This window comes from Scleropages formosus, chromosome 13, assembly GCF_900964775.1.
Source record: "Scleropages formosus chromosome 13, fSclFor1.1, whole genome shotgun sequence".
Lineage (NCBI taxonomy): Eukaryota > Metazoa > Chordata > Actinopteri > Osteoglossiformes > Osteoglossidae > Scleropages > Scleropages formosus.
Window position 1 is genome coordinate 22,066,964 of NC_041818.1, and position 19,889 is coordinate 22,086,852.

Genomic DNA, 19,889 nt, shown 5'->3' on the forward strand with positions numbered 1-19,889 from the left:
ATTTTTCGGATAAGCGAGCATGAAAGCCACCGTTTGTGGAGTGGAGAAGAAAACGAAAGGCAACCTGATTGATTTTTCTTTTTCTTTTTCCCCCCTCATTTTGTTGGCTTCATGGGTCCAGTTGGAGTGAAGTTTTGTTCTGTGTGCAGTAGAGACACCTTGAGAGACAGGGTGAGGATATGGATGAACAGGGTGAAACTGGGTCAGGACAAATAGCGGTGGTTATGAAGAAATAGAATAAGTGAAGATAATTTCATTGTTTCCATTAAATTGATCAAATTTCTCTCATGTGTTACTCAGTTAATGCCGTTTAAATAAAATATGAGCTGTCATGTCGAATTCAGTCCTACATTTCGTGGTTGAGGAAGTACTTATTCAAGGAAAGTGGTGTACGGGGAGAGGGCTCTGCGGCGACTACTCTATGACCAGCGCTCCTGAGCTCTTCTCTTGGGGCTTTGCTTTCCCTGTCGGTGGTCGCATGGCATTTGTCTGCTGTCAGCGATGCTGTTGGAGCAGTAGGTTAGTCCAGGGTCTTTCCCAGCAGCGCGGGCTCATTTCTTTTCACCTGAGGTCCACGGAGGAGTATCCCGGCCTTGAAATCCAGTCCTCCTCTGCTGGGCAAAGCTCTGGATCTGTGGTACAGAGGAGGGCTTTCGCTGGCTCTCAATGAGGAGGGACTAAAAACAACTTTAGACTCTTGTGAGTTCGGGCAGGAGGACTAAGTTGTTTAAGATTTGGGCTTGTGAATGAGAGCAGGTTGGCGCTCAGATTTTCGAGAGAACTGTGCACACGCGTTGGGGGCTGCGGGGTCTCACTTAGATGTGTAATTTTATTTTTTCTGTACATATGACTCCCACTGTATTGTGCTTGTGTGTGTGTGTGTGTGTGTGTGTGTGTGTGTGTGTGTGTGTGTGTGTGTGTGTGTGTAATGTCCAGTGGCAGCACATAATGTAGTGCTTAAAGCTGCTGACTCGGGTTCGAATCCCATCTCCTGCTCTAGTACCTATAGGAAAGGTACATACCCCGAAATGCTCCAGTAAGAACAAGCCAGCTTTACATTGCAATTCACTTTGGAGGGAAAAGTCGGTTGTCGAAATAAATGCAAATTTAATGTCCTAGTCACCTGGAAAAGGTATGTTTGATGTGTCACTCTCTCACCGTTCTACGTTTTTCGTGTCGAGAGTAGTTGAATTCAAACAACATTCTGTTTCTTCGCCCCAGGCAAAGTGTGCCCGAGATAAGGCCTCACTCCTGGCATCTGGCTAAGTTGTCGGAGCTGCCCAGTGCCACCCCGGACACCCCCCCTGCCATGCAGTTACACCCCGCGCCCTTCACCGTACCATGGCACTCCGGGGGTGACAACAGGTGAGTGAGCACCCCCCCGACCGCCACAGTCCACCTTCCTGACCTCCTTCAATGATCCGAGCTCCATCAGGGCTGGGGGAATGCGCACAGGTGTGGCAGTAGGTGGCGTAGTGATGAAAGAGCTGTATGATTAGACTACACGTTACAGGAGGAACAGCATCTGTTGTAAACTTGCACATAACCTTAAATGTAAAAGTTTCTGTTATCAAGAAGTTCAAAATGTTAACGTTTAAAAACATTTAAAGTAACGGAGCAACGTTCTATATTTATGACCTCGTTAAAATAAATTATATCTAATATTGCTTATTTCCTTGTCTTCTCAAACTGCTTAAACTGATGTCTAAATGCGTATGGGAGTACAAGGCCTTTTTTGAAATGGTATCCTTGCGTGGGGATTTTCAGCTTCTCACAACTTTCCAAAAAAAAAAAAAAAAACAATTGGGTGGAAGTCGATGATCTCACCTTCAATGTCAACACAGAGCACACAGGATGCTACTGCTATTTTCAGAATTTAATTCAGGGATTTTTTTTTTTTTTTTTAACGTGGCTAGTGAAATAAGCAGTAAAAAATAGCATGTTTGAAATGCAAGGGGGCGGTCGCTCCCGTTCTCATCCGCAACGGTGAGAATTTCCATCACGTGGACCCGGGCCAGTATTCACAAATGAGTCCAGTCAGGGCGTATGAGAGATAACAGATCTTTCTTTCTTTATGTGACTGAGCCTGACTCATTGGTATTTAAGGAAGAGTGTATTTTCCTGTACTTGTTCCAAAGAGGCAAACTAAAAAACTTCAAAATGACTGCATTCTCAATTATATGCTGCGGTTGCATTTAAAAATACATACTGTATATGCTGGGAAAGCACTGCCGTCTTTCTGTTGTGCGAGCATTGCTTTACATTTATTTATTTAGTCACTGCCTTTGTCCAAGGTGATAAATAATGCTAGGAGTGCTGTACTAAGGGACTTTCAAATATTTACCCATTTACATGGCTCTGCAGTTTTTACTGTGCCCATTCATGGTAAGTACCTTGATTAAGATCCCTGGAGAAAGAGCAGGGATTTGAACCCCGTTTTATTTTTTTAAAAAGAATATATGGGTGTAAAATTAGACGTACTGATAGAATAGGCTGAGGAGATTTAAAAAAAAAAATAAAAAATACCAACGGGCTTATATTAGACCTCGTGGAACCACAAGCAGGGAGACAAGTCCACTGAAGAGTCTGGGTAGACAATTAGAGATGTACACACGTGTCCAACATGTTCTGTTAGCCATGAAATGAATTATGTTGTTTGATCACTAGGTGTTGGAATTAAAATCCACTGTACCTGCTGCCCAGGGGAAATACCATGGTACACAAAAATTAGTTTGGTTTATTGTCTGAGAAAATGTGTGTGTGTGTCTTACATGTCTCCTGCTGCTGAGAGATTCATATCAATTCCCCCTGATACATTAAATGACTCCTAACAGTGAGAGCTCTTTTAGACCAGGTTCCTTCAGTTTGCGTGATGTGCGCTTTCGCCTGATTGCCAGCAGCAGCAGCCTGCGTTGTTTTGTCTGGCCTGTCGCTGAGAGGTTCTCCGTTCCCTTCTAGCTCTGATGGTATCTCCAGTATACTGTCAGGGCGAATCAAAACAGAAAGGGCCCGTTTGTTTAGGAGCAACGCAGACATTGCATTCTCTTCGCAGGCATCGCATTCCCTCCCACTTTCTGTCCTTCTCCGTGACCAGCTGTGCCAAATAACCCGGCACGGCCCTCACCGAAGCCGTCCTATACTACCACCCCCCCCGAAAGATTCAGGAATTGGTAAAGAGAAAGGATGGAAATTATTCTCTGCTTGACTTCAGTGATTCATTCGCTTCTGTCTGCAGTGACTTACATAACTTCTTTGTGGATTCATTCCCTTTAACATGTCGATGCCTTACTCGTATTTGTTTCCGCTGGGAATTTGAGGGGAAAAAGGTTGTCTGCTGACCCGTTGGGGCTTTTCTGGGGAAGTTTAACGATATTAGGTTCCGAAGCCCTGCTTTAAAACGGTAAAGTTATCCGCAACAGCAGCAATGAGATTTTTTTTCAATGAGCAGTATTCCTGACTTCCATCTAAGTTTTAATTTTACCCGGCCAGGCCGTCTATTTTAAGATGCGAGCGTAAGCGTCAAAAGAAAAGAGCAAAACGCAGTAGGCTACGCTGGGGGATGTTGAAAATGTGGTTATCGTATGGTAAACATCCAGTCTCTGCACTCAGATTCCATCCCTCCGGCTGTAGGCCCATCATGAATTCTGGGGTACTCCAGTGCAGCGAGGGATTGTCCACAGGACGAGGCTCTTGTGACCATGTGACCCTGAGCCCTTGTGTCGTGTTCCCGTCCAGCGACCCATCCATGCAGTGGAGCCAGCTGTCTCGCCACTGTAGCACTGACCGCAGCAGCTCTCTGGGTAGCATGGAGAGCCTGGACACACCCAGTCAGGGATACTACGAGAGCCAGCTTTCCCCTGTGGACCCTGCCATCTTCAACAATAAGCGAGATTCTGCCTACAGCTCCTTCTCAGCCAGCTCCAACACGTCGGACTGTACGGTGTCCCTGCGGCCGGGCGAGGCCAGCTCCATGGATAACCTAGTCCATGGTCTAGGTCGCTCACAGCTGCCTGATGGTGGCTCGGTTGACACGTGCGAGTCTCCAGCCCACCTTTCAGAGAGCAAGCCTCCATCATCTTCCTACAGCTTTGGGGAGCAGAGCAAGGCTGGAGCACTCCCTGAGCCCCTACAGCCCCCGGTGCACAAGGATGGTTTCCAGGCCACCCGGGGGTGCTCGGGGACCAACGGAAATTGCTGCGTCTCTTTGCTTGCGGACATTCACAGTAAGTCCAGCTGCCAAGGTGAAGATCCATCAGAAGCGAGTGGGCTGAGCCGATGCCAGTGTTACCCAGATGGAGATGGCAGGTGTGAGGGGAAAGGCACAGAGCAGTACTACATGCTCAGCTCCCAGCAGGAGCCCTGCTATGGCTGCACAAAAGGCAGAGACAGCACTTTGTCCAACTGCGTTGCTTCCACTGAGGCCAGTTCTCCAGCTCCCAGTCCTTCAATATACGACACCCCTTCCAAGGGCACAGCAGAGGTCCCAGCTCCCCAACTTCTTCCTCCCCTGAGCCAACGTGGAGTTGAAGTGCACCGACACAGTGTTCCCGAAAAGCTGCCGTCTGCTCAGTTGCAGCAGCTTGAGCTTTCCAGCGGCGTGTCTTGCCGCACTCCATCCCCCTGCAGCCAGCGGTCTGGCTCACCCAGGGATGAACTGGAGGTCCGCATGGGTGGCGTTCCATCTCTGCGGAGCTTGGACAGAAGCCAGTGTTCCACACCAGGCTCCGTGGGTGCCTTCGAGCAGGAGCAGTTACCCCACGGTGAGCCCTTTCAACACACTTATGGACGGTCCCTCAGCATGCCTGGAGAAGCTGCAATTGCCTCCCTCATGGGTGGTTCATCTCCAAGACTCAGCACGGCAGCCAGCGTGGACACCCTATTGGAAGAGACACGAGCTGATGGGAGCGAAGCCCCCCCGCCCAAGCCAGGCTCATCACGGCAGCGCCGCTCAGCTAAGGCACGCAGATGCAGCGATCGCTTTGCCACCAACTTGCGCAATGAGATCCAGCGCAAGAAGGCTCAGCTGCAGAGAAGTCAAGGTCCTGGCGCACCTCTGTATGGGGACCAGACAGTGGAGGAAGAGGAGGACAGCGCTGAATGCAAGGAGTCGCCGGAAGTTCACGTTCGTCCTCTGCCTTCTTCCAACATCCCGGCTTCCTCGCGCAGACTGCCCATTCCTCAGTCCCAGCCACACTCTCCATCCTGCCCAAGTAGGAGTCCCACTTGGATTCCTCAGTGCCCCACACTGACCAGACCAGGCTGCAACCAAACCGTGGATGAACAGAACCAAACGGGGAAGGTCCGGCGTTGGCGCTGGACACCCGAACACAAGCTGCAGCCAGAGTTGGAGCAGGAGAGGCAGGCTGATATGGGAACCCGGCCAGGAGGGGGCAAGACGGCTAGATCACGTTCCTCGTCCAGGACAGATGACTGTGAAATACTTCCTTTTGCGGAGCGAATGAAGTTCTTTGAGGAGACCAGCCGGAGTTTGTCCGTGTCCAACCTCCCAGGCCTGACAAGCTGTGGCAAGAGGCAGGTAAACCTGACACAAGTCAAACAGTCACGAGATACCTCGGGAGCCAGCCAGAGGCGCTACTCCTACCAGGGCTATGTCCAGCGCCCCCCTCAGGCTCGGAGGCCAAGCGAAAGCAGCAATCATGAAAGAGAGGACCCACATCAGACAACGGTGACAAAACAAGACTTTAGGCCCCAGAGACATGTGCAGAGTAATGGTCCACCACCGACGGAACACTATGACAGGAAGGCCCCCCGGTCTACCTTCCAGCCCACGACTGAAAGAGAAAGTGGGGACCGCCAGCTACGTTATCTTGGGAGCAGCCAAAGGAGCCACACGCCCACAGAGGTGAGAAAGGATGTCATTTCTTTCAGTGTCACATTCACAACACAGAGCAGTTAATGGACTTGCTGTGTTGCAGTAAAACAGCTGTTATAATTACAGTTTCATGTGAACCTACAGTGCCCAGTCCCCTTCCTTAACCGTTACTCCTACTACTGCCCTTCTCACAGTATCATTTCACAGGAATCACAAAGCATGAACACCAACGCCAGTTCACGTCCTCGTGCTGTAGTTCGACCACTTTTACTTTAGATTTTTTTTTTTAATTCAGCTGCGCTTTGGCCGTAACCCCTACGCTCTATGTGGGCGTGGAGTCCAAGGCAACGCATTTAGTCACTGGAAACTTGTTTCACATTTACCCAGGAATCTACCTCCCATATAGCATTGCCACATCTACAGAGCATATTAAATTGTGCCAGTTAGAAGCACCTGAAGTCCGGAGGATGGGTAGTCTGAGGAATATAAAAAAGTCCATGGACTGGATCCCATCTTTTTAAAGGATGGTTGATACAGGTAGTTGCAATTCTGTTTCAGCCCGAGTGTGCGCTGGCAGGTCAGCGGAATGTGTAACTATGGGCCTCAATACGGCGCCTATCAGGCTGGTCCAGGCCGTTTCCCATAGCTGTGCTCCCCGCTTCAGCTACCACTCCTATAGCAGGCTGCATTCACCTCACATTCTCTCCCAAATCAATGGGTAAATGTCTTCTGCAGGCACATCCTGTGCAGGAGAGGGAACAGCCTAAAGTGAACAGGAAGCTCAGCCTGACAGAACGGTAAGGCACTTCCCTTTTGGTTCTCATCCAACATGTGTCCTGATCCGTGTCCACTGCCTGGGACTGTCCGGCGCGTGGCGGCCCGTTGGAGCCGATGGAAAAAGACCAGATCGTTTGTTTCAAAGACTCTCTATGAATTGAAATGAACTCTTTCCCATCGCTGCAGCTAAGGTTTATTCCACAAAAACATACCCTTTATATGTCCATTAACCCTTCAGTCGCAGAAGGAAATATTCAAGCGGAGCTTGAGGGAATGCTTTGTTTCTCTGAAAAGAAGTGAATACACACACACACACACACACACACACACAGACACACACACACACACAGACACACACACAGACTGAAACCCCTTGTTGCAGCGAACCAGAGCCTAACCTGGCAGCACAGGGCGTAAGGCTGGGGGGGGGGGGGACACACCCAGGATGGGACGCCAGTCCATCACAAAGCATCCCAAGCAGGACTCGAACCCCAGACCCACCAGAGAGCAGGACCCAGCCAAGCCCGCTGCACCACTTCACCCCCCAGAAGTGAATAAAAAAACTTCAAATAAAGGGTGTATCCCAGAATTCATAGTTGGAAGAGTATTCTTGGGAAATTCATAGCAATATGGCCAAAATAACTGATTCCTAACACTACACATTTTGCCAACTGCTTCCCATACTGGTTTATGAAGGGTTTAGGAAATCTTTAATGTTTTCACAGTTATGTAATATCCTTGGCTATAATCACTGTGCTTCTTGTTGCCCCAGTAAGCCCCAGTAATATAACTACTTACAATAAAAAAAATGATACTTCCATTGCTGAGCCCCAGACTGTTTTGATACATACAGTCAGTTGATAATTGGCATGTTAATTAGCATCAGTTAACTTCCCTTTATCAACGTTGTAGTACTCAGTTCTACAAGACCAAAAATATTTGAGTGTATTGAAATGATGTTAAATTTTTAAAATTCTTTTCAAGCATGTAACTTAGTATTAAAATGTTATACTGTTTGTTAGTGTATTCCAGTTTCTTAAATTAATAGAATGCTCTTCAAAGAGTTACTCTTTGAACAACTCAGTGCAAAAGCAGTTTAGATAATTTTTTATTTATTTTTTTTTTTTAAAATAAAACTCTCACAATGAAATAACTTGTTCTTGAACATTATAACGTTAATTTTGTTGTTGGTCAGGGTGCGACAAAATTCAATGCTGAACTCCCCGGTCTCATTGCACAGAGAGATGTTTTGTGGTTCTTTTGGAGAAAACTGATTGACAGCTGACAATGGCCAATAAAATGAGCAGAAGAAGTCGGCTAACACGAGAAGGCATCTCGAATGGGCTCCAGTTAAAGTGGCTGATGTAAAACCTGGAATGTAACAAAGCTTAGACAAGAACGGTGCTATTAGCTATTTCCTTACAGCATCTCAGCGTAGACTTTGTAACTGTAGTTACTCTGTAACTTGCTACTCAGGCAAGTTTGGATAAGAGATAGCTGAGCAGGGGGAATGTAGTGGTGTGACAGGTTTGGCCGGTGCCTGCTGTGTGACAGGTCTGGGGTTTGAGCCCTGCTGGGGGTGCCTTGCGATGGACTGGCGTCCTGTCCTGGGTGTGTCCCCTTGTGCCCTGTGTTGCCAGGTTAGGCTCCGGCTCACCGCAACACCTCTCAGGACAAGCGGTTATTGACATTGCATGGATGGATTGATGGATTGATGGATGGATGAATGGCTGAGCTGGGTCGTTTTTCCATTTACAGGGACTGCAGATGGGACTTCCAGCCAGCAGGGGGCAGTGTGCTGCAAGACTGCGGCAGCTGTTGGGGCAACTCCGGAGTAGCAAACACACTGTCGACTTACAGTGCGCAGGAGCCCCTGGGTCCGCAGCGAAGTCGCGCTCTATCGGAAAGTGAAGTCCGCTTGGACACCCAGCATCCGCGCACAAACCCAGCTGCGTTTCCGGGACCTGCTCTGTCAGAGGTTGAAGAGAGCAATGGGATGTCCAGAAGAAAAGGTCCACCGCCTCCAAGACCGCCACCGCCAAAATGGGACGAGTTTCACCGTCGACGGGCATCTCAGCAGAACATCTTCTCCACCCCATCCCCGACGCCCAGAGAAGCACTTGGCCCGCAGCGCTCCCCAGACAGCCTTTTCCGCCCTTCGAGTGACCTCGACGTGGCCCGGCAACGCTCTCAGAGTTTGCCCTTGGAGGCAGAGCCTGAGAACTTCCAGCGCTACAGCCAAGAGCGCCTTGCTGGCCACTGCAGCCCAGCCTTCGCACGCGGGGTCTTCCGACCAGTGACTGTGCCACCGAGGGAGCCGGATGCGTCCTTCCGGCATCCTGACCCTAACAGGGTGGCTTCACCCGGAATGTAAGAAAAACAGCTCCTTCCTTTTTCTCGCATTTCGTAGTGCACTCGGGCGTATGTGAGGTCTCTGGTGTTGCTCCTGTGCCCGGTAAGTCAATCTGCTCTTTTCCAACCTCCTGTAGGTCAGGTGACTCAGGGACGGCTGGGCTCGGGGTGCAGGACAGGCCGGCCCTCCTGAAACCCGTATCCGCCAGACAACGCTGCGTGGCCGAATGGGATAGAGGTGTTCTGCAGGGCGGCACGAACGTTCCAGTGATGGAGAACTCCTGCCATCAGGGGGTGCACTCACCTCAGTTCTACTTGGCTGTTAATTCCGTGACGTGCCAACGCAGAGGGAGTAGCTCCCCAAACGCCAGAAACCCGGAGCTGAGGACCATCTGGCAGGAGGACAGCCGGCCATTTGAGACGGACATTGATGAGTTTCAGGACGACTGCGGTGCGGATGAGGCTGCGGCAGGAACGCAGGTGGAGGCGCACGGATTCGCTCGGCCCGCAACCGTCCTGGAGACGGATATAGACACGATCCCCGTGGCAGAACCCCACCCTCGCACCGCTCCCCCGCACCACCGCTCCCTGGCGGAGACCCTGCTGGCTGCCGATGCTGAGGATCAGACCCGGGCAAATCTCCTCGAGGAGCTACTGCCCCCTGGTGGGGAGGGGGGAGACGCTGGCGCGGAAACGTGGCGGGGTGGGCGCCTCGAGCTAAGCATGGACTCTTTGGAAAGGTGGGGCTCCTTTACCGGCGTGACAAGGCATCGACCTTGAATAAAACGTCCTCGTGACGTCACGTACAAGGCGCCACGTCGCGTCTGTTCGACGAACGTTCACAAAGGCAGATTTCAGTCTCGTAACGTCAGAGGGAGACCGATCTAGTCCATTGTAAATGAAATATCGAATGCAAGAGTGCCCACTGGAGCTTTCTGGTGTCTCATTGTCCTCATGTGCCCTTTGCAGGCGCTCCAGGCTGGAGTCAGCAAGGACTCGAGGTCCAGGCTCCAGCCACTCATCCTACCGTTACCCAGCGGCCGTGCTGGGAACAGGTGATGGGGGTGAGGAAGAGGAGGAGGAGCTGTCCTATAAGGTAACACCCCCCCCCCGCCAGAGCTATGAAACAGTCCTCACCCGGCACCCCTGGATTTGACACCGTTCATAGCCAGCCACACCAAACCATACGTGATGTAGCTCATATATGTAACTTTACAAATAACAACATAAATATGAAATTGCCACTTAAAATTCTTGCAAGTCCATCTATATAAACAGTACGCTGGCTGATCGGTTTGCAAACACAATTTAATTTGTTTGTAACTCCAAAGTCACTTTTACCCCCAAAATCACAATTAATAAACGTACCCAGTGAAGATGAAGACAATTTCAGTATTTTATTAACCAACAACTCCTTTAAAATGACTGAAAATAGAAATAATCCCCACAAACTCTTATTGAGGACTGATTGCTGACCGATTCATTCCATGAACATGTACAACACTCTTTGTCTTCTTATTGATCGCCGGCACTCGTGAGCATCAGACACGCGCTGTAAACACTGTGGAGGTCAGTCGAATTAAAGTGGTGCTCGGAAAATGTGCAACTCAATCGTTTGCAACGCGAGGAGTCGATCTATAGCTTTACATAGGTATTATTTCCTTGTGTAAGCTGCGAGCTGAAGAGGCTCATTGTCTCCCCCCCTCCACCTCCCTCTATGTCCCTTATGAAGAGGCAGCTCATGGAGAGCCTGCAGAGAAAACTGAGTGTTCTTCGGGAGGCGCAGCGGGGGCTGCAGGAGGAGGTGCGTGCCAATGCCCGGCTGGGCGAGGAGGTGGAGGCCCTGGTGCTGGCCGTGTGCCGTCCCTGCGAGGTGGACAAGTTCCGCATGCTGGTGGGGGACCTGGACAAGGTGGTGAGCCTGCTGCTGTCGCTGTCGGGGCGGCTGCTCCGCGTCGAGAGCGCTCTGGACTGCCTCGGCCCCGACGCCGGCCACCACGAGCGGGTAAGGGGGCGTGGGCCGAGGGTCGACGTTCCTCCGGGGGTTGGGGGGCGGGGGGCACGAAACCAGCCGCGTTTCGGCAAGGAGGCATCTAACGTGAAATCTGAACCTTAGTTATTTTCGCAAGTGTGGAATTTTCGGATTTGTGCTCAGTTTTTTGCTTTCGCCTGGAGCGATACTTTGGTTTTGGGTTCTAAGGCTATTGTGGTCATCGATGGATTTGGATCAAGTTCAAGGAAACCGAAACATATTAATCGGTAATTAGTTCAATTGAGGTAATGAATCGGTTAAGTTAATAGGTAGGTACGTGTGTACAGAAGCGTAGCCGTAAAGTTTGTGAGCGTTTTGTGAATGGTGAGAAAACGTTCATCTCGGGTTTGTTCCGCGTTCCACCGAACACCTTCCCCTCCTGGTAATTGCTTCTCATTTCGACTAATTTTTACATTGTTCCGACACGATCTGCTCCTGCATCCTCCCCTTGCCGCGCTCCTCTCCTTCACCGGTGCACCTCATCTGCCCCCTGCTCCACAGCACCCCCTGCTGGAGAAGAAGCGGCTGCTGCTGAGGCAGCTGGGCGAGGCGCGCGAGCTCAAGGAGCACGTGGACCGGCGCGAGGAGGCCGTGTGCCGGGTGCTGGGCCGCTGCCTCACCCCCGAGCAGCTGCGCGACTACGGCCACTTCATCAAGATGAAGGCCGCTCTGCTGGTGGAGCAGCGGCAGCTGGAGGACAAGATCCGCCTGGGCGAGGAGCAGCTGCGCGCCCTGCAGGACAGCCTGGGTCCGGCCTTCGGGGCGTTGCTGGACTGCGGCCGCTCGTGACTACCTTCGCCTCGCACCGCGCGCTCCTTCTCCCTGGACAAAACGCCCGGCTGCGCGAAGGAACAGGGGTCCGGCGTGTCGGCCGGCGGACTCCTCAGAATCGCACGGATGATCCCGCGCCCAAAGCGTGTCCCCGTGTCCAGCTGGACCCGACAAGAGTCCTGGCAGCGTTTCTTATTTATTTTATTTATTCCCCCGGTGCTCGGACGTTAAGCTTCAGGAAACACAAACTCTGGGCAGGTTATTGAGATCCGTGACTCCGCTGCGATTCCCCTGCGAGGCAACTGGAAGAAGTGTCCGTAAACCGCGCCGCTTTGCCGGGTTTCGGATCAGAAACTGTCCTGGACGGAGTCGCGGTGTCGGTGCGACTCAGTTGAACTTCCACTTATTTGCACCAAAAATGTTCTGTATCAGTATGTTATTTTACAGTTTGACATAAGCTCAAGGAAGTATAATAACTGTTTCTCATTATGCTGTGAGGCTCATGGCTGTTAATATAATATATTGTGTTTTTGCCCGATGAAGAATTCATGCACAGCTCCGGTGCAGACAAGATTTTTGCCTTCTCGCTTGTGTTTTATGAATTATTGCTACTGTGTTTTTTAAAGAATACCAGCACCATAAATAATAATATTTAATATAAGCTTTTCCAGTGTGGAATTTTTCATCTTCAGATTTTAAAAAAAGGGCTTAAAAGCAATGAATGACCTTTGAGAACGTGTGTATGACGTGTCGGTTTGGAAAGGTATTCGCCGTGACATTATACACACACCCGTGTTTGCGTGTCTAACAAAGGAAACGTTAAAAAACACAAATGGCACAGTCTTTCTCTGTGTAAAACAGTTGCTCACGGACACACTGGCTGAGTCTATGAAAAAATATGGTACCTTGTGATAAGCCTCATATTGCGGCATAGTGTGTACCGCCTCAAGTCGCGGACGACGGGACGGACTACCTGCATTGAAAACGTAATTGAAAGTAGAGGACCCATCTGCCTGATGCTTTTTCCTGTTATGATGCGCGCGCACACAGGGCAAACAGAGGCGTATACAGTAAGCAAATGTTTCCGAAGCATCTGTATGTCGCCGGTTCATCTGTTACTCACCCACGTTCGACAGCCGGGAGCAGACATGACTAAACTGGCGGGGTGGGGGGTGTCGGCTGTGCCGTGCCTGTGGGAAGTCGGTAACAAAGGCCGCGGATGTGTCACCGGGACCTCGGAAAGTGGCGAGACCGCCCCGCCCGCGAGGTTGCGAGGAGCTCGCGGAGGTGTGAATAGCAGACGGGAGGGCGGTCGAAAAAGGTGGCGCGGCAGCTCTCGTGCGTGCCACGAGAGCCCCGCCGAGCACAACCTCCTGTCTTTGTTCAAAAAGTAAGACTTGGCTTAGATTTACTCCGGGGGGTAGGGGGTGGCTCAAAGAAAGAAAAAACGGCATCCTTAGGGGAAGTGTGCCAGTTTCCGCTGCGTAACAGACTAACGCTTCACCAGCTGGATTATCCGCTTACCTGCCGGAGGTGGCGCGCACGCAGCAGGCCCGTCCGGCGCACTGTTTGCTGACCCCGTCGGCACGTACGGAAAGCAAATATACAGTAACGGCAGAGATTTGACCTTCTTCTAAGAAGCTCGCTTCCCCTTCTTTAATGGATCCCGAAAGGTTCCTGCCGTGGAGAGACCGGTGGCGCGGCGCTCGGGCGCGAAGAGGTGCGGGTCCGCAGCCGAGCTGACGTATTTCGGGAATATCAGATGCGTAAGCCGAATGTAAAGATCACCCTGAACTGTGCAAAAGCTGGATATTTAAATCCACCTGTTCTGGAAAAGAGGTGGTCCGGGTTGGCCGAAGCCCCCACTCCGTGCTATTGTTTTAATAGCCGTGATGAAGGTGCTCACACTAAACGGGTACGGGAGAAATACACACCTGTAAAAACAGCTCAAATATTCCAGGTAGCTTTGGAAGAACGTGTCATTTCAGCATCAAAATAGTTAAATACACACACACTTTGTGAACCACTTGTCCCATACAGGGTTGCGGGGAACAAGAGCCTAACCCGGCAACTCAGGGCGTAAGGCCGGAGGGGGAGGGGACACACCCAGGGCGGGACGCCAGTCCGTCGCAAGGCACCCCAAGCGGGACTCGAACCCCAGACCCACCGAAGAGCAGGACCTCTTCCAACTCACTGCGCCACCGCACCCCCTACTAGTTAAATATAATATCATAAATACAGGCAAACCCTGGGTTACGAACGTCCGACTTACATACAACACGTAGTTACGAACCACCCCCCATAAAGCCTAATGTATTAAAAATTCGAGTTACATACAATGATTCGTAGTAACAAGCGGGCGCTACTTTGCAACGCGTGTCAAAACATCGTGCCTCTACAGCGGTTTGTTGGCGCGTAAGCCCGAGGTAGGACTAAGACTTCCTCGTTTTCAGTCGGACCACGTTGCTGTTAAGTGTCTCGTGTGTTTCTGCATTTGGCTTTAATTTTTTTTTTTTTGTTTTTACCCTCCTAATCATGGCACCAAAGCGTAAATGTGATGCAAATGATGGCGATGGTTCAAAGAAAAAGAAACGATCACAGCTGAAACTAAAGTGGAAATAAAGAAGCGATTGGAAAAAGATGAAGCGCCAACAAACACTGGAAAAGCAAAGTTTCTTTGTTTTTTGTACCTACACACACACATTCTCTCTCTCCTCCTCCATTATAGTGAAGTAACTATTATTATTACTATTATTATTACTGTATTGTTAAAGATGTTTTAGTGTATCCAGAAGTGTTTCTTTAATGTTTTTTATGCATAGAACAGTACACGATATACTATGTACTATAAGGCAAACATTTGATTAACTGACGTTAGACATGAACTGTACCTAACTGTTCCGACTTAGGTCAAAATCCAACTTAAAAACAGACTCAGAAATGGAACTTGTTCATAATCCAGGGACTGCCTGCAGGTAAATAAGTGTAAGAGACAGCTCACACCATAGTGGTTAGACTTGTCACCTCTGGATATAAAGGTTGCAGGTTTGAGTCCCACCTCTGGCTGTAGAGCTCTTGAGGAAGGTTCTTACCCTAAATTGCTCCAGTAAAAGTAAGCCTGCTGTATAAATGGGTAAATAACTGTAACCTTAACATTGTAAGTTGCTTTAGAGAAAAGTGTCAGCTAAATGAATGCGTGAAAAAATTAATATTTCAGTTTGAAAATATGACCAGCAGGGGTCAGAAGTCATAGATCCTGAAATAGACCAAGGGGAGAAATGATCACAGCTGTGCTGTACACATATTCAGAAGTCTCAGCTCCCTAAAGTAGGAATCGTAAGTCAAAAGTTAGCTTAATTACATACTATACAAAAACATTTAAAGACTACATTCGTTCATTTAGTGGATCCTTTTCTGCGAAGCAGCTTACGGTGATTTACCCATTTGTACAGCAGGGTAATTTTTACTGGAGAATTTAGGATATCTAAATCTTCCTCAAGGGCATTACAGCAGGAGGTGGGACTGAAACCCACAATCTTTAGATTCAAAATGGGTAACTGTGAACACTTCCTGCTGTCCCGCCAGACGACGAAAACCGTGCTGTGCTGCTTACTCACGTTTCTACTGTTACTAGTGTTATAAAACGACTCTGCTGCTGGCAGTATCCAGTTACAGTTACAAGGAAAGGATGACGATGTTGAAAGACCCGAAACACCGTCACCCCAGGCGACCCCGCTGATGATGTATCCATGCGCATCGCAGGATGTGTGTTATTAGCGGCGCGGAGAAGTTTCCATTTGGAAAAAAAATGAGAATTACAAAAGGCATGAAAAATGTGAAAAATTTATAACTATTTCTGTTGTTGTTATAGGTCTGGCGGGAGACGGTTGGCGATTCGATGGGAGAGCAGGTCCGATCTGCGTGCTGGATCTCCTGCAGTGTGAGGGATCATCGCTGCCAGGTGATAAACTGAGGTATGAAGCTCTTCTTCGGAAAACAGAAACGAAACTTAAATAAGGATCTCTTAACGAGGCAGACAGTCCTTTATGAGGCCTAAGGTTGCAGATGTCTGGATGTAATCCAAGAAATTTGATTTGTGTGAATAGATCGTCCTTTATCCGCAGCTCCGACTGTCCTCGGACGTCACGGTCTGCGTATGCGCCCATAATTCCCTTCGGCTGATCAGGTGTGGGTCTGGACCAAAGTAACCCTCCCTCGGTATGCGCACCCAGAGACGCCCCATAAAGTAGATCAGTGGTGAAACAAAGCATCGGGGGGGAAAGTGGGCCAGCCGAAGACCACGTTTGGAGAACCCGTTTCAGAATTTGACCCGAACACATGGTTGCGCCCCCAGCAGGCGGGCGTCACGGGAGGCTCGTCCGGGCCCCCGTCCCGCTGTTCGATGCATGGCAGAGAATGCGCATGCTGGGGACTTCGAGCACCACATCTCCTGGAGCTTCTGAAGCATGTTTGTGTAAGCAGAGAAACACATCGTTTGCGGTTTGAAGCTGGCAGTTCAGTATCAGGACGTAAATAACCCATCGTTCCTGTTTCTTATTATCGCCTTTGCGTGATGAATGGCTCTACAAGGACCAGTCCGTAATTAGTCATGTGTACATAAGATATACGAAAATTTTTTGCTGGGAGAAATAAGGGCACATTATTTTTTTGGAGGGAAATCGGTGGCCAGACGCTGTTCGGCTCCCCCTGCTGGTAGCCCCGTTGTCATTGCGGATCACATTCAGGATGATTGATGTCCTGGGTGGAAAAGAGCCATTAGGTCTTTGGTGAGGGCTCTGCAATTCAAATCTCACCCCGGTTAATATGCATTGAAATAACTGACATAATTTTAGAGGAATTATATTTGTAACTGCAAAGTTTACAGGTGCACTTCTCCTGTAAGAGATGCTGCGTGGCAGTCAGGGAATGGTTCCACTTCCCATTTTGACTTCTCACCCCTCTTCCCCGTTGTGCCCCAAGTATGTCTAGAAAACACAGCGACTATAGGAATGCAAGCAGCGTGCTCTCTGGAAGGCACTCGGTCTCAGCGTGAGCCAGACACCGCTTCGTGAATCAGATCGGGTGCTGAACCCGTAAGACGACCGCCAGGATGCCGTTTGGTCCACTTCCCACGTCCCCAGCGAGACAGACTTCCACTCTTAGAGAGCCTCTTCCTGATCTGAGAAATCCACACAAACACTGAAATGACAACAATGGGAAAAATGTTTGGCATTGTTAAGAAAGGCTGGGTGGAGTAGGTTGGTGGGGCGGATTGGGCCCCAGGGGAGGGAGGCATGTCCTGCACAGCCCGTATCGTGGAAAAGCAAGTGGACATGAGTCCATATAGCTCATAGATGGACGAGCTCCTGGGCCCTCCAGTTAGTAGCGAACAATACGGACTGTATAAAGTGCCGCTGACATAATTGGACTGCAGACCAAAGCACATAAATGACCCCCCTGGACCCGGCAGCACAACTCTAACACCTCAGGTACATTTCCTGACTCCTGTACGTGGCTGAATTGTTTATACTGTAACTGGGAAAGTTGCTTTGGACGGAAGGATCCGATATAGAAAAATGACTGCGATGGTTTTGACTTCAGACAAACATCTGAAAATCAAGAGTTCCCGTTCCCCGAATTAACGGTAAATACGCCGTTTCACCAGCACAGGAGTACATTTCTTTGTGTGTTTGCTGTAATGTGCGGACTAAACCTACATCGTGCAACAAGGTTCATCCAGAATGTGGAAGGCAAACAGCGCAGGGGGGTTAAATCAAGTCCTCCATGCGAGAACAACGAGGGAAGTTGAAGAGAGGACCACCCATGTAGTGATGTCAGACGCTGTCAGCGGCTGCTTCATGCATTTGCTGACAAGCATTGCGGTTCCTCTAAAGGGGTTTTACCCCAGTGGATTCTGAATGTTGGGCAACTGGTATGAAATATAACCTTCCAGACTTAGCCGAACCCTCAGAGCCAGTCTCCCGCCGGGTCCGTTCCGCTCGGCCCCGGCCCATACGTCAGACACCCCCAACCGTAACCGTCTAGGAGGAGAAGCAAACACACATGAGGTCAGAGAGTCAGCCGTCACAGCTGAGAAACGAGGGCTGTGTTCCGAGGGCCACGAAGGTGACAGTGGCGTCCAATCCATCTGTGGCATCTTTCACTGCGACAGTATGTTGGCAACAGGAGAGAGCCACTTTCTCCAGGAACTCTGTCAGGTGCTCCTGCTTGCACTCCTCAGCTCTCAAATCCTAGAGATCGCTCAACTGTATTGATCACGAGTCAAAACAAGGCTTTATAAATCCAACTGCAGCTAAGGCAGCATAAGGACAAGTCATTAAAGCCATCAACAGTGCGCTAGAGGTTCAGAGGCTACCTGGGATGTGTGCAAATTATGTCATGTGCCCGTCCGTCCGTCTGTCCATCCCTCCATCCATCCATCCATCCATCCATCCATCCAATTTGAACCCCAGGCCTTTGATTGCAAGGCAAGGGCTCTATAGACTAGACTACTCACTGCTCCTGCTCTTTGTCAGCAGAACACGGTGGCTGAAACTCCTGGAGAACATCCACTGTTCAAGAGCCCCGTTGAACAAAACCCTTGTCATGAACTCCATTAGCGAAATATCCAGCTGTACTAATGTGCAAATATGTATGATGTTCCCTCTTCCTGGCGAAAGCGTTTTCGGAGAAATTAAATAACGAAAACTCATGTGTATCCAGGCTCCAGGCCATGAATCTGGAATCAGATCAAGTCATTAACATTTTATTTTGGGCTGAAACATGAGGGCCCGATGTGGGTTTTCGAGCAGCAACCAGCAGTACAGATGATCTGGCGTCGTGGAGACGCAACACACACTGCCCACGATGTGCCATGTGCTCTCATTTGTTTATTTACCCAATTCCAACCCCCAGGGAGAGCAGGGACACCAGACGCCTTTGCGCTGCAGAGAGACGCTGTCCCAACAGGAAGGACAGGAATACAATGATGCGTCCAGCTTAATGAATGCCTTCTGTCGGCGGTGAATGACACACTCACTCTCACACACACACACACACACACACACACACACACACACACACACACACACGCAGCACTTGCCAGACAGTGACTCACCCGTGAGCGGGGGGGACCCAATCCATCAGTCACGAGTGCGTGGAATCAAATCAAGCTGGCGTCCTCCGTGCAAGACCACAAAAAATAAGCTGTTTTATTATTTCAGATGTTTTTACAAAAAAAAAAAACACATAAAGGAATTGCACTTGAGACAAACACAACATGAGTCCGACAACTGTGCTGCATTCAGGCTACATTCGACAGAGAACATTCTGCTCAAGAGCACAGTGTTAGACAGTCAGAGAGAGAGTGTGTGTGTGTGTGTGTGTATATACACTGCTGAAATCCAGTATCTGCACATCTCAGCACGTCTGGCTCAGGAATAGAGCAGAGTGGTTTTCTTACTTTCAACTCCCTTATGCAACTTTTTCGGGGTTTTTTCCCTCCGCATTTCAGTTAATGATTAAGAAAATTGTTCTGTACAGTTCGGAATGATATCATGCTGTATCAGGAATGCACTGATTCCTGGGAAATAAACAATGATGACAAACCCATGCAAGTCTCGCCCTAGTTTAACGGCAATATTTCGAGGGAGGGGCTGGCCGGTCCGGTCCGGTCCGGCGCGACCACGGCGTTGCGTTCAATAAGAGTCGACGAGGAAACCAGGGACTCTAAATCCAGTTAATCCCCATTTTCAACAGATCAATTTCACCTCGATGAACCACAAAGGGCCGTTCGTTTCACCTGCAATTAAAGACGTACAACTAGTTATAAACGAGCAGTAAAGAGTTGGGAGCGTCCCAGGAAATGTACCGAGGGATGAGAAACAAGGTCAATGTCAACAGCGAGAACGTGAGGTCACCTGGTAGACGGTTTTTCATAAAGCGGGAAGCAACGTGACACAAAAAAAAAAGAAAAAGTTAATCACAAACCATTGCTGCAACATTCCTTTCAACAGCACACGGGCTCTGTTAACATTTTCTATTTTTTTTTTTTTTACACTATTTACAAGAAACAAAAATGTCACAATTCAAAAAAAAAAAAAAAAAAAAAAAAAAAAAGCCTTT

General features: G+C 49.4%; 1 protein-coding gene across 2 annotated transcripts in view; it reads left to right on the forward strand.

The window, feature by feature from the left end:
- Positions 1-12,428, forward strand: part of LOC108922962 (protein Shroom4-like) — a 30,982-nt gene extending 18,554 nt beyond the window's left edge. For both annotated transcript variants that reach the window (XM_029257553.1, XM_029257554.1), the window contains 8 exons: positions 1,222-1,365; positions 3,736-5,863; positions 6,569-6,630; positions 8,369-8,980; positions 9,100-9,702; positions 9,932-10,058; positions 10,695-10,967; positions 11,496-12,428. In XM_029257553.1, coding sequence (XP_029113386.1) covers positions 1,222-1,365; positions 3,736-5,863; positions 6,569-6,630; positions 8,369-8,980; positions 9,100-9,702; positions 9,932-10,058; positions 10,695-10,967; positions 11,496-11,783 — 4,237 coding nt within the window. In that variant the 3' untranslated portion in view covers positions 11,784-12,428. The remainder of the gene's footprint in view (positions 1-1,221; positions 1,366-3,735; positions 5,864-6,568; positions 6,631-8,368; positions 8,981-9,099; positions 9,703-9,931; positions 10,059-10,694; positions 10,968-11,495) is intronic.
- The last annotated feature ends 7,461 nt before the right edge of the window (positions 12,429-19,889 follow it).